The sequence below is a fragment of the Oncorhynchus masou genome, chromosome 5 (genome assembly GCF_036934945.1).
Source record: "Oncorhynchus masou masou isolate Uvic2021 chromosome 5, UVic_Omas_1.1, whole genome shotgun sequence".
NCBI classification, from domain to species: Eukaryota; Metazoa; Chordata; class Actinopteri; order Salmoniformes; family Salmonidae; genus Oncorhynchus; species Oncorhynchus masou.
In genome coordinates, this window is record NC_088216.1 from 32,564,070 (window position 1) to 32,578,960 (window position 14,891).

The 14,891-nt window shown below is 44.6% G+C and overlaps 1 protein-coding gene across 4 annotated transcripts in view; it reads left to right on the forward strand.

Annotated features, from left to right (window-relative positions):
- slc8a1a (solute carrier family 8 member 1a) overlaps positions 1-14,891 on the forward strand; it is a 51,308-nt gene that overhangs the window by 32,489 nt on the left and 3,928 nt on the right. For 3 of the 4 annotated variants that reach the window (XM_064965333.1, XM_064965332.1, XM_064965334.1), the window contains exons 3-7: positions 884-984; positions 2,852-2,869; positions 12,035-12,103; positions 12,951-13,078; positions 13,984-14,083. In XM_064965333.1, the coding sequence (XP_064821405.1) occupies positions 884-984; positions 2,852-2,869; positions 12,035-12,103; positions 12,951-13,078; positions 13,984-14,083 (416 nt within the window). Of the gene's footprint in view, positions 1-883; positions 985-2,403; positions 2,425-2,851; positions 2,870-12,034; positions 12,104-12,950; positions 13,079-13,983; positions 14,084-14,891 lie in introns of all 4 variants that reach the window. The other variant, XM_064965335.1, reaches the window with a different exon arrangement.

Sequence of the window (14,891 nt, forward strand, 5' to 3'; positions counted from 1 at the left end):
CCCCTTAACCCCGCCCCCATTCCATTCACCATGTATGGGGTCCCCTACTGGATCCATCCACTATTACTTTGTGCTTGCTTGCCCAGACCTACTGAATTGGGTATATATAGATAAAGGCCACATTTCCATCCTCCATGGAGCATTTTCCCAATCCTGGGAAAATGGAGAACAGAGGAGAACAGTTATAGGCAGGTTTTCCTACCGACTTATATTTTTTCATTGTTACCTTTCAACCATATTTGTGTAATGGTCAGGTGTATATTTCTTGATTATAAGTCCCAAGATTGATTGGAGCCGAAACCAGCATACATAGTGGTCCACCAGGACCAGCATTGATCCTAAAACAATTTTAGTCAGACCTAGACTACAGAGCACTTGTTCTGAGTCACTGAGTCACTGTTTTTTAGCTGTGACCTTTTATTTACCTCAGCACCTAGACAAAACAATATCAATGTTATGAGAGGTAAATACCAGGACATAACAATATCAAATGCACAGACATAGCAATATTGATATTATGATCAGAGGTGAAGATCAATGAAGACAGTTGAGGTGAAAAGTTTTCATTTTTAAACTCAAACTGAGATCATATAGGCTTCGAAAAAGAGTTCCAACTGTCCCTCCATGTATGCACCACGAGGTGGTACGGGTGTGCAACAGAGCACGACTTCCCCCCTGCCCCCGAACCCCGACAAACCGTTCCATCTGTACATCCATGGATGGCCCAGTGGATGGGTGGATATCGAATCCAGTCCAAATCCTTTTTTGGTGTGTGTGTGTTTGTGAAACTTGCACAATCTATCCTTCCCCCTTCCCCCACCTCCCGCCCTCGTCCTTCACCTTGCCCTTTTTGTTTTGTACCTTGTCTTGTGTCCTCTTGCAGGAAGACCATAGCGGTTAGAATACTTGACCACGACGAATATGAAAGACAGGCCAGATTCTACATAGAGCTGCAGGAGCCCCATTGGAAATGGCGATTGACAGGTGTGAGAGTAACTGAAAAGAGTAGAAGATGGGCTCAAGCTTCTGACCTCCTCCTTCTCTCCTTCCTCCCATTCCTTCCTTTTTACGTTCCTGTTCTTTTTTTTCACCCTCTTCTGCTCCCTCTCGTATTTTCTCTGCTGTCGCAAGGCTACCTACCCTCTCCTCTGGTTTCTTGTATTTCTACTGCCCCTGGTCAACACCGCTGTTCAGTGGGGGTGGGCTGAACAGGATTTGAGCAGAGTCAGAGAAGTTTCTTTCTGTCTTGTTAAGGAGTCCCATCCTATGAGGCGTGCAGAGCGATAATAGCTTTTTGGTTGATAAACAAAGGTGGAACGTTGAGTGGTAGAGGTTGTATGCTCAAGAAGGTTCTGTAGAAATGTGTACCTCCACATGTTCTAGCCCTTGAGGGTCTTGTGGTCTTCAGCCAAGCAAATGGTCCGAGTTTACCCTTTCCTAACCATACCCCGTGGGTACTAACTGTGTTCCACTGTTTCTGTTTGTGGTGTTGCTTGGAACACACACTCACAATACTCAATAACGTTATGAGTTTTGCAGTGTGCATTTTGGACTTCGATTAACTCCTTACTGTAGGATTTTGGAAGAAACGCCATAATACAATATTAACATCTATATATGGTACCAATACATGTACTGAATCACCAATCTCAATGTATGGAAATTACTTTTTAACATATTTTCATTATGCTAATGAGAAAATGGTGTGTTGCAGTGGTTCAGTCATTAGGCACATTTTGCCATCATAGAGAAGTGATTGCAGTACATGTTTATTGTGGTGCCATTTCATTTAATATTTGTTTTATGTTGACCTCCAAATTAAGCTATGCCAGAGCCTAAGGCCCTGTTTCCCAAAACCCATCGTTAAAACGCTCTTATGAGACTTCTCATGAAACTTGACCCAGAACAGTACACTGCAGGTTAATGTTAGCGCATCATTTTGAAAATAATCTGTTTTTGACTTATTCAGTGTGCGTTTAGGCATCATTTGTCATTGTTTAAACTTTCATCCAGTGGAAACATTTAGCGTGTAACAAATACCACTATTAAACACTTATTTTTATTTCAGAATATGTTACATCTTTAAATACTCTTAGATATTGGGAATTGAAATTGTGCTTCTGAGATTTGATTGGCCCAAGTCTTTTATTGGCATTTAGTGTATAACATTTTGATTTGAAATTCAAAAACTTGCTAGACATGTCTAGTCTGTAGTGAACAACAATCTAACCATGAAATCTATATATTATAACTAACTTGCCTGATGGCTATAACTTTTTGCCACCGGCTTGTGTATATTCATTCCTCTGTTTTCCTTGTTACTTGTTTCCATTTCTCATGTTTCTCATCTCTCGTTTCTCTCTGCTCACCTGTCTCTTGTCTCATCTGTTTCCATCCTATCAGCTGTGTTGCTTCAAGAAATTGGTAAGAAGTCTACTTTTTCTCGCTAGTCTGCTCTGGTGTGCTGTCACACTCTTTGTTTCCCTCGCTTCTGAAGTCACTTATTACTTCAAATGTCACTCATTGTCTGTTACTGTTGTCGTGAAGTGTCAAGCGTGCAAACACAGGCAGTCCCTGTACATGGTAACCTTCTACGGAAGGGTAAATACATTTCCTAAATAATGTTCTCAGTTGCAAGTAAACATGTGTAACTGTTCTTATTAAAGAGTGTTTTAGAGTGAGTTGGAAGTAGGCCTATACAGTATTTTTATTACTAGAGTTTAATTATCATTTGCTGATCAAAATGTGTCATTAATCAATAATACTATTAAGATACTTCGTATAAACTAATACCCGCTCACAACCAAAAGGCATGTTTTGATTTTTCTTCTTTATTTTTTTATGGTTTTAGGTGGATTCGTGAAGACAGGTATGGTATATTACCATTGCAAAAAAAGTATTATTTTGATTCAATGTGGATGTATATTGATTGATTGATTGATTAATTATTGGGTCATTTTTTATTAATTTTAATAGACAAAAGGCTTTATGGTAAGAGACGATTCAGTGTTGCAATTGGTTGCTTTAAATCATTGCAATTTAAAGCAAGTCAAATTCAAGTAACATATGTGTCACCTTTGTGAGAATCGTGCGTTCTCCTACCCACTACTAATGGCACAAGCCTTTCAGGCTACTCTTTCATTGTTTAGACTATCTTTGTAACTATGTCTATTTACACAGAGACATTTATAACAAACCAATGTAATATATTGATTATATTGAGAATGCTTTGATAGACTTTAGTTGATTTGAGCATGGCATATTTTCAAATCAAATATATTCCAAAGACAGCACTGAGTACACTTGAATGGATATGTTTTGTGTACTACTGTAGTACTACTATAGTATTTTCTTTGGTAAGTACTAGAAATGTAGTTTGTTTGGTTTGCACCTTGGTTTGTGGCACTTCCAGGCATTCAATGTGTAGGCCTATCCTATCACTGAATGAGTCACACTTCACTGTGTGCGAAAGTGTGTGCGACCTCACTGTGTGTTCATGTAGACGTGTACCAGTGGGGTGAGGGGAGGACGGCTCATAATAAAGGCTGGAATGGAGTCAATGGAGTGGTATTAACCGTATGGAAACCACGTCTTTGATGTGTTTAATACCATGCCATTGACAGGGTCGGGGAGCAACGGATTACATGTAATCTGTTACATGTAAGGGATTACAAAAAAACCTGGTAACTGTAATCCGTTCCACTACCAGAAAAAAATTGTGTAATCAGATTACAGATACTTTTGAAAAACTAGATGATTACTTTGAGGATTACTTTTCAATTCAGAAAGGATGTTTGCGAAAAAAATATCTTTGACCCTTCTCTGTTTTGTCAATGACATTCAACTCACCATTGAAAAAAGGCGCACATTTAAATTTGTTCCACCTGAGCGAGTCTGACCACTATGATGACACGCCAAATGTGTTTGATGGATTGTGGGAAAAGAGCAGGAAAAGGCTTTTGTAGGCTAGTCCAAGCTATGTCTTCTGATGGTGCGACTGCTGTCGGCATCCAAAGACTATCCAATTTGAATAAACGCTTGGAGGTGAGGATAACAGCAGTGTAGTGTACGGCGATACGGATATCATGTATTGTTGATATCTACATAGCGCATTGATGTGAATCACACTGCTGCTCTCTCATTTAGCTATTTGCGCCTTACGAATTGTGGTTGTTGTGGATAGCTGCTCACAAATCTAAATGTGTATTCGAACCCAATAATGGTTGAATTCAAGAAGTTCAAGCTGCCTATCAATCATTGTTTTTGAAACCAGTCAGTGAAAAATGCACTCTTGCAACAGCTGCCTAGTGCGGATCCCAGCCTATGGAACAAAAGTGGGGCTTTTACTGCTCAATCTAATTCATTCTGATAAAAAATGGACATACTGAGCGCATTCTGTGGTCCTTTAACGGTTGGGTCGTGAACCGTTAATGGTAGGGTCAACACTATTCATCAGGGTTCAATCAAGTCTTTTGGGAATGCAATTCCCTGTTATGTACTTGAGTGAAGACCCAAAAGCGGTTTTAACAGAAAACAGAGTTCTTTAATGAAAAACAGGAATGGCATAAATCCTCTTCCAACGTAGTCAATGGAACAAAAAGAACGTTAGTATAATGCAGGATGCACCTGCCAGGCAGACTCCGACAGGATAGGACAAGGTGGAAGCAAACGAGACGACAGCTTGCTTCTGGCATCAAAAACACAAACAAGAATCAGACACTGAAAGTAGCAGGAACAGAGAGAAATAGAGACCTAATCAGAGGGGAAGAGAGAACAGGTGGGAAAGAGTGAATGAGCTAGTTAGGGGAGATGTAGAACAGCTGAAGAATGAGAGACAGAGAAGGTAACCTAAAAAGACCAGCAGAGAGAGACAGAGTGAAGAGAAAGGACAGGAACAGACATAACAAGACATGACAGTACCCCCCCACTCACCGAGCGCCTCCTGGCGCACTCGAGGAGGAAACCTGGCGGCAACGGAGGAAATCATCGATCAGCGAACGGTCCAGCACGTCCCGAGAGGGAACCCAACTCCTCTCCTCAGGACCGTACCCCTCCCAATCCACTAGGTACTGATGACCACGGCCCCGAGGGCGCATGTCCAAAATCTTACGAACCCTGTAGATTGGTGCGCCCTCGACAAGGATGGGGGGAGGGACGAGCGCGGGCGCGAAGAACGGGCTTAACACAGGAGACATGGAAGACCGGGTGAACGCGACGAAGATAGCGCGGGAGAAGAAGTCGCACTGCGACAGGATTAATGACTGAGAAATACGGAACGGACCAATGAACCGCGGGGCCAACTTGCGAGAAGCTGTCTTAAGGGGAAGGTTCTGAGTGGAGAGCCATACTCTCTGAATGCAATATCTAGGACTCTTGGTCCTACGCTTATTAGCGGCCCTCACAGTCTGCGCCCTATTACGGCAAAGTGCCGACCTGACCCCCTTCCAGGTGCGCTCGCAACGCTGGACAAAAGCCTGAGCGGAGGGGACGCAGGACTCGGCGAGCTGAGATGAGAACAGCGGAGGCTGGTACCCGAGGCTACTCTGAAAAGGAGATAGACCGGTAGCAGACGAGGAAGCGAGTTGTGGGCGTACTCTGCCCAGGGGAGCTGTTCTGACCAAGACGCAGGGTTACGAAAAGAAAGACTGCGTAAAATCGACCAACAGTCTGATTGGCCCGTTCGGCTTGGCCGTTAGACTGGGGATGAAAGCCGGACGAGAGACTGACGGAAGCCCCAATCAAACGGCAAAACTCCCTCCAAAATTGAGACGTGAACTGCGGGCCTCTGTCGGAAACGACGTCAGACGGAAGGCCATGAATTCGGAAAACATTCTCGATAATGATCTGAGCCGTCTCCTTAGCAGAAGGGAGCTTAGCGAGAGGAATGAAATGAGCCGCCTTAGAGAATCTATCGACAACCGTAAGAATAACTGTCTTCCCCGCTGATGAATGCAGTCCGGTGATAAAATCTAAAGCGATGTGAGACCACGGTCGAGAGGGAATGGGAAGCGGTCTGAGACGGCCGGCAGGAGGAGAGTTCCCAGATTTAGTCTGCGCGCAGACCGAACAAGCGCGACAAATCGACGCGCGTCATGTTCCCGAGTGGGCCACCAGAAACGCTGGCGAATGGAAGCGGCGTACCCCGAACGCCGGGGTGGCCGGCTAACTTGGCAGAGTGGGCCCACTGAAGAACGGCCGGACGAGTAGGAACGGGAACGAACAGAAGGTTCCTAGGACAAGCTCGCGGCGACGGAGTGTGAGCGAGTGCTTGCTTTACCTGCCTCTCAATTCCCCAGACAGTCAACCCGACAACACGCCCGTCAGGGAGAATCCCCTCGGGGTCGGTGGAGACCTCAGAAGAACTGAAGAGACGAGATAAAGCATCAGGCTTGGTGTTTTTGAGCCCGGACGATAAGAAATAACAAACTCGAAACGAGCGAAAAACAGAGCCCAACGAGCCTGACGCGCATTAAGTCGTTTGGCTGAACGGATGTACTCAAGGTTCCTATGGTCAGTCCAAACGACAAAGGAACGGCCGCCCTCCAACCACTGTCGCCATTCGCCTAGGGCTAAGCGGATGGCGAGCAGTTCGCGATTACCAACATCATAGTTACGTTCTGACGGCGATAAGCGATGAGAAAAACGCGCAAGGATGGACCTTGCCGTCAGAGAGAGAGCGCTGAAAGAATGGCTCCCACGCCCACCTCTGACGCGTCAACCTCAACAACAAACTGACTAGAGATGTCAGGTGTAACAAGAATAGGTGCGGATGTAAAACGATTCTTAAGAAGATCAAAAGCTCCCTGGGCGGAAACGGACCACTTAAAGCACGTCTTAACAGAAGTAAGGGCTGTGAGGGGAGCTGCCACCTGACCGAAATTACGGATGAAATGACGATAGAAATTAGCGAAGCCCAGAAAGCGCTGCAGCTCGACGCGTGACTTAGGAACGGGCCAATCAATGACAGCCTGGACCTTAGCGGGATCCATCTTAATGCCCTCAGCGGAAATAACGGAACCGAGAAAAGGGACAGAGGCGGCATGAAAAGTGCACTTCTCAGCCTTCACATAAAGACAGTTCTCAAAAGGCGCTGGAGGACGCGTCGCACGTGCTGAACATGAATCGAGAGAGACGGTGAAAAAATCAGGATATCGTCCATGTAAACGAAAACAAAAATGTTCAGCATGTCTCTCAGGACGTCGTTAACTAGTGCCTGAAAGACAGCTGGAGCGTTAACGAGGCCGAAAGGAAGAACCCGGTATTCAAAGTGCCCTAACGGAGTGTAACGCCGTCTTCCACTCGTCCCCCTCCCTGATGCGCACGAGATGGTAGGCGTTACGAAGGTCCAATTTGGTGAAAAACCTGGCTCCCTGCAGGATCTCGAAGGCTGAAGACATAAGAGGAAGCGGATAACGATTCTTAACTGTTATGTCATTCAGCCCTCGATAATCCACGCATGGGCGCAGGGACCCGTCCTTCTTCTGAACAAAAAAACCCCGCTCCGGCGGGAGAGGAGGAGGAGACTATGGTACCGGCGTCGAGCGAAACCGACAAATAATCCTCGAGAGCCTTACGTTCGGGAGCCGACAGAGAGTATAATCTACCCCGGGGGAGTAGTTCCCGGAAGGAGATCAATACTACAGTCATACGACCGGTGTGGAGGGAGAGAAGTGGCCTTGGAACGACTGAACACCGTGCGCAGATCGTGATACTCCTCCGGCACCCCTGTCAAATCGCCAGGCTCCTCCTGTGAAGAAGAGACAGAGGAAACAGGAGGGATAGCAGACATTAAACAGGTCACATGACAAGAAACATTCCAGGATAGGATAGTATTACTAGACCAATTAATAGAAGGGTTATGGCGCACTAGCCAGGGATGACCCAAAACAACAGGTGTAAAAGGTGAACGAAAAATTAAAAAAGAAATGGTTTCGCTATGATTACCAGAGACAGTGAGGGTTAAAGGCAGCGTCTCACGCTGAATCTTGGGAGAGAACTACCATCTAAAGCGAACAAGGCCGTGGGCTCCCCTAACTGTCTGAGAGGAATGTCATGTTCCCGAGCCCAGGTCTCGTCCATAAAACAGCCCTCCGCCCCAGAGTCTATCAAGGCACTGCAGGAAGCAGATGAACCGGGCCAGCGGAGATGGACCGGAAAGGTAGTGCGTGATCCAGAAGGAGAGGCCTGAGTAGTTGCGCTCACCAGTAGCCCTCCTCTTACTGATGAGCTCTGGCTTTTACTGGACATGAGGTGACAAAATGACCAGCGGAGCCGCAGTAGAGACAGAGGCGATTGGTGATTCTCCGTTCCTTCTCCTTGGCCGAGATGCGGATACCCCCAGCTGCATAGGCTCAGCATCCGAGCCGGCGGAGGAGGGTGGCAGTGATGCGGCAGGTGGCAGTGATGTGGAGAGGGGAGCAACGGAGAACGCGAGCTCCTTTCCACGAGCTCGGCGACGAAGATCAAACCGTCGCTCTATGCGAATAGCGAGAGCTATTAAGGAGTCCAGACTGGAAGGAACCTCCCGGGAGAGGATCTCATCCTTAACCTCGACGAGGAGACCCTCCAGAAAACGAGCGAGCAAAGCCGGCTCGTTCCAGTCACTAGAGGCAGCGAGAGTGCGAAACTCAATAGAATAATCCGTTATGGATCGATTCCCCTGACATAGGGAAGACAGGGCCCTGGAAGCCTCCTCCCCAAAAACAGAACGGTCAAAAACCCGTATCATCTCCTCCTTAAAGTCCTGATACTGGTTAATACACTCAGCCCTCGCCTCCCAGATTGCCGTGCCCCACTCACGCGCCCGTCCGGTAAGGAGAGAAATGACGTAGGCGATGCGGGCTGCGCTCCTGGAGTAAGTGTTGGGCTGGAGAGAGAACACCACATCACACTGAGTGAGGAATGAGCGGCACTCAGTGGGCTCCCCAGAGTAACACGGCGGGTTGTTGATCCTGGGCTCCGGAGACTCGGAAACCCTGGAAGTGGGCGGTGGATCGAGGTGGAGTTGGTGAACCTGTCTTGTGAGGTCGGAGACTTGGACGGCCAGGGTCTCAACGGCATGTCGAGCAGCAGACAATTCCTCCTCGTGTCTGCCTAGCATCGCTCCCTGGATCTCGACGGCGGAGTGAAAAGGGTCCGGAGCCGCTGGGTCCATTCTTGGTCTGATTCTTCTGTTATGTACTTGAGTGAAGACCCAAAAGCGGTTTTAACAGAAAACAGAGTTCTTTAATGAAAAACAGGAATGGCATAAATCCTCTTCCAACGTAGTCAATGGAACAAAAAGAACGTTAGTATAATGCAGGATGCACCTGCCAGGCAGACTCCGACAGGATAGGACAAGGTGGAAGCAAACGAGACGACAGCTTGCTTCTGGCATCAAAAACACAAACAAGAATCAGACACTGAAAGTAGCAGGAACAGAGAGAAATAGAGACCTAATCAGAGGGGGAAGAGAGAACAGGTGGGAAAGAGTGAATGAGCTAGTTAGGGGAGATGTAGAACAGCTGAAGAATGAGAGACAGAGAAGGTAACCTAAAAAGACCAGCAGAGAGAGACAGAGTGAAGAGAAAGGACAGGAACAGACATAACAAGACATGACATTCCCACAAACACTTTGTACTTACTCAACTGTATACAGTAGGCTAATTGCAGATAAGGTAAATACAACAATGTAATGAACTAGCTAAATTCTGGTTCAAATAATTTCATGTCTCCAGAAACTTGAGTTGAATTCCCCCTATTTTACAGGAAATAGAAAATCATAAAGCTTACACACTTGACACACTTTAATCAAGGTAATTTAGGTATTACAAATGATTCATGAATGTGTTCTTTGTTGTGTAAGGTGTGACCAGTTGTAATATCATCTAACATGCCTGGCGATTACTGTATGTGCTGTAGTACAGTTGAAGGCAGAAGTTTATATACACTTAGGTTGGAGTCATCAAAACTGGTTTTTCAACCACTCCACAAATGTCTTGTTAACAAACTATAGTTTTGACAAGTCGGTTAGGACATCTACTTTGTGCATGACACCAGTAATTGTTCCAACAATTGTTTACAGACAGATTATTTCACTTATAATTCACTGTATCACAATTCCAGTGGGTCAGAAGTTTACATACACTAAGTTGACTGTGCCTTTAAACAGCTTGGAAAATTCCAACAAATGATGTCATGGCTTTAGAAGCTTCTGATAGGCTAATTGACATCATTTGAGTCAATTGGGGGTGTACCTGTAGATGTATTTCAAGGCCTACCTTCAAACTCAGTGCCTCTTTGCTTGACATCATGGGAAAATCAAAAGAAATCAGCAGACCTCCACAAGTCTGGTTCATCCTTGGAAGCAATTTCCAAATGCCTGAAGGTACAACGTTCATCTGTACAAATAATTGTACGCAAGTATAAACACCATGGGACGACACAGCCGTCATACCGCTCAGGAAGGAGACGCATTCTGTCTTCTAGAGATTAACGTACTTTGGTGCGAAAAGTGCAAATCAATCCCAGAACAACATCAAAGGACCTTGTGAAGATGCTGGAGGAAACAGGTACAAAAGTAACTATATCCACAGGGAAATGAGTCCTATATCGACATAACCTGAAAAGCTGCTCAGCAAGGAAGAAGCCACTGCTCCAAAACTGCCATAAAAAAGCTAGACTACCGTTTGCAACTGCACATGGGGACAAAGATCGTACTTTTTGGAGAAATGTCTTCTGGTCTGATGAAACAAAAATAAAACTGCTTGGCCATAATGACCATCGTTATGTTTGGAGGGAAAAGGGGTAAGCTTGCAAGCCTAAGAGCATCATCCCAACCGTGAAGCACGGGGGATCATGATGTGGGGGTGCTTTGCTGCAGGAGGGACTGGTGCACTTCACAAAATAGATGGCATCATGAAGTAGGAAAATGATGTGGATATATTGAAGCAACAACTCAAGCCATCAGTCAGGAAGTTAAAGCTTGGTCGCAAATGGGTCTTCCAAATGGACAATGATCCCAAATATACCTACAAAGTGTTGTCCTTAAGCCATTTTGCCATAAAAGTCAAGTTATTGGAGTGGCCATCACAAAACCCTGACCTCAATCCTATAGAAAATGTGTGGGCAGAACTGAAAAAACGTGTGCGAGCAAGGAAGCCTACCATCCTGACTCAGTTATACCAGCTCTGTCAGGAGGAATGACCCAAAATTCACCCAACTTATTGTGGGAAGCTTGTGGAAGGCTACCCAAAACATTTGACCCAAGTTAAACAATTTAAAGACAATGCTACCAAATACTAATTGAGTGTATGTAAACTTCTGAAACACTGGGAATGTGATGAATGAAATTAAATCTGAAATAAATAATTCTCACTGCTATTATTCTGACATTTCACATTCTTAAAATAAAGTGGTGACCTAAGACAAGGAATTTTTACTAGGATTAAATGTCAGTAATTCTGAAAAACTGAGTTTAAATGTATTTGGCTAAGGTGTATGTAAACTTCCAACTTCAAATGTATATCAGTGGTCACTCCGGTCCTGAAAATGTATTGAGTTTGCAGGCTTTTGTTCCAGCCCAGTAATTACACAGTTGATAGCACTTAGCCTACACACTTCAATCAGCTCTTCGGTCTGGGCTGAGATTAGCTGAATCAGGTGTGTTAATGATGGGCAGGAACAAAACTCTTCACATTCAGTAGCTCTTCAGGAGGAGTGTTTGGATCCAATGCTATATGAAAAACAATCTTTTCAATCAAACACAGTCACTGGTTTTCCCCGGATAACTTTAAAAACATATTTCCTCTAGAGCTGCAACTTTAACAAGTCTCAAAGCAAATGTACTCAAACTCATGTACTCAACAAAGTAAAGTTTACAGTGGGATCAAAGAATCTAAACAGCTTTTCATTTGAAACGTGTGTTCCTCCACCATAATATTGTGAAATATATTGGATAGTGTTTTTGACTTATCCGGAAACCTTTGAAACTGTTTTTTTAATCTAATGGGGGCTCTTTGTGCAATGAACTTTGAACTGTGAACTTGTCCCTCAGGCAGGGACGTCTACCGGAAAGTGCAGGGTAGGGATAACCCTGTCCCCGCCACCATTATCAGCATTGCAGGTATACATCCTCCCTTTGTACTCTCCATCCTCCCCTCACTTCTCTATCGCCTCGCTCTCCTCTATCCTCCCTCTCACCATCCATGTGCCGGTGTTGTGTCAAAGGCTGTACGTACGCCACTGTGTGACTCATGAGTTCTCTGTCACGGTCATCTCAATACTGCCTCCGGCTGGAAATCTCTACGAAATAACAGTCTGCTATTTTATTTCCAGTGTCACTCTGAAAGAACTCCCTTTCTCTATCAGCTCAGTATGTCTGTTTCTGCTTCGGTGACTAGCTTTGGACCAGTCAAATGGCTAGATTGTCACAGCAAAGATAATAGTCAGTATCATGCAGCTATTGCACATTTGCCTCTTTCAGATACCTTTGTGGCTTCTCCTACCACAGATCGTTTATGTAGCCTGTGAATGCACATTTTTCCTAGTCCTCACTTTATCATTGCTCAGTTAGCATAAACAGAGCACAAGAAGGTACACTTGCAACAGAAACCTGGACTCAAGTGACATTTTCACACTTATGAGCCTCGCTAAACATAGTCAAGCTGAACTGTTGTGCTCTGGCCAGGTTATGCATCCACCACAGTAGCTGGAACTGTGCTAGAAAGGATTATGGGAAAATAAAATATCCAAGGCAGCATAGTATTTAGCACAATATTTTGAAAAGTGTAAAGGTTTTCAAGAGCAGGTGTTGAACAGTCAACAGCTACCTTGACCACTCACGGAAACACATGAATGGCCTCTTATGGGTATCGTCCTTGTCATGGCCGCTAACCACCCAAATGTGTTCTCTCGTCCCTTCCTCTTTCTTTCTCCATCTCTCTCTATTTTTTTCCCCCTCTCTCCCTCAGAGGAAGGGGACGAGGAAGCTCTCTCCAAGAAGGAGGAGGAGGAACGCCGCATTGCTGAGATGGGCCGGCCTACCCTCGGGGAGCACGTCAAACTGGAAGTTGTCATCGAGGAGTCGTATGAGTTCAAGGTACGAGACCACACTTCCGCTTTCGTCTGTTTCTGAGGTGCTCTATTTTACTAGATTAATGACTAACTTTTGGTTTCTTAGAAGTTTCCTGGTTACTAAAATGTTCCCCTGATTTTAGTTTTAGTGACACAAAAAGCAATGTATAGTGTAGATAATCATTGCAATATCTAAAACGCTGTGAAATATATTTGGATTAACCCAAAAGATTGTATTTTCAGCTCTTGAAGCTGACATACAAAACTAAAACAAAAAATAAGCAAAAACGGAACTTATAGAGGGGAAGCATAGCATACCGCACAAAGAACTAATCTACCGACAGATCATTAACTCTCATGTATATCTGAAATCTGCCGTGTCTCGCAAAAACCTGCAAATTGTACCTTTAATAATAGTAAATCACAGCTTTGATAGGACCGTAAAACAACTAGTGGACTATAAAACCACCCACTCCACCACCTGGAAAGGGAGTAAGACAATCAGATGCACTTGAGATTGTATTTCCCATTACTTACAGTAAGTCATACCTCTGATGTCTTAAGTGGTATCTCCCATCTGTCAATTCAATAGTTGTACTGATACTGTAAGTTCCATATTCCACATGAAAGAGACAGTGATCAAGATGAACATTTAGGAATTTGAGCATTAAAAATGTCTTTGTAGTTTGGCGTAGTGTTAGGGGTAGGAGTCAGGGTATGTTTTGAGGTTGATATAGTGGATATGAAATGGTTTGACTCACAGTCTGCCCTGATAAATCAAACTGGTTTGTCTTTATTGTATTTTATAGACTTGTACATCATGTTCACCGCCAAGGTGTATTCACTGGGCATGTATCTGTGTTTGTGGAATGCTAAATAAGCAGGATTGAGGATTAATAGACTGAAATATTCTCTTCTGGTGCCCCACAGAACACAGTGGATAAGCTGATTAAGAAGACCAACTTGGCTCTATTGATTGGAACCAATAGCTGGAGGCAGCAGTTTATGGAAGCTATCACAGTCAGCTCTGGTAAGCAGATAAATCAATCAATCATTTCATTGGCAGCCTATGGAGCTCTTTTTTAGAAAAGTGTTTGTAACAAATTGCCTAACCTACAAACCAGGCCTAAACCCCAAAAGAGCAAGCCACAACTAGAGTGGCAGGGGAAAACTCCCTAGGTCTAGGACGTGCAGGGTAGCCTCTTAAACATAACACCATCATGCATCCCAAATGGCATCATATTCCCTTTATAGTGCACTACTTTTTTGACCAAGGCCTATAGGGCTCTGTTGAAACGTAGTGTACTACAGGGAGTAGGTTGGCATTTGGGACGCAACCTATATTCTGATTCTTGGACAACAATACGGGATTATGTATTCAGAGCAAAATCAAATCTTGTCCAAAATATGTTATTTTCCTTTCATATCACATTTGTCTTAATTGGCTACACAATCACCCTAGCCACAATGCCATCCGAAGCACATTCCAGACGCCCTCCGAAGCACATTCCAATGCACTGTTGATTTATCAGCGGAGCAGCGCCGAAGCACAACAAACTCATCAAGCAACACACACACACACACCCACACAAACTCACACACACAATCACATATACACACATCTCACACACACACACAGTTCCACTGAGAGCCTGAGTGAAGAAGACAAAGCTTGTTAGACATGGGAGTGTACTCCAGAGGAGATTCCTCCAGGGCTAGTAATGCGATCATTAAAAAGTCCATGTAATAAATTAGTCTGCTCGTGGGGTTCTAAACTACGTGTGTGTGTGTGTGTGTGGCCGTGTGTGTGTGGCCGTGTGTTTGTGGCCATGTCCAGA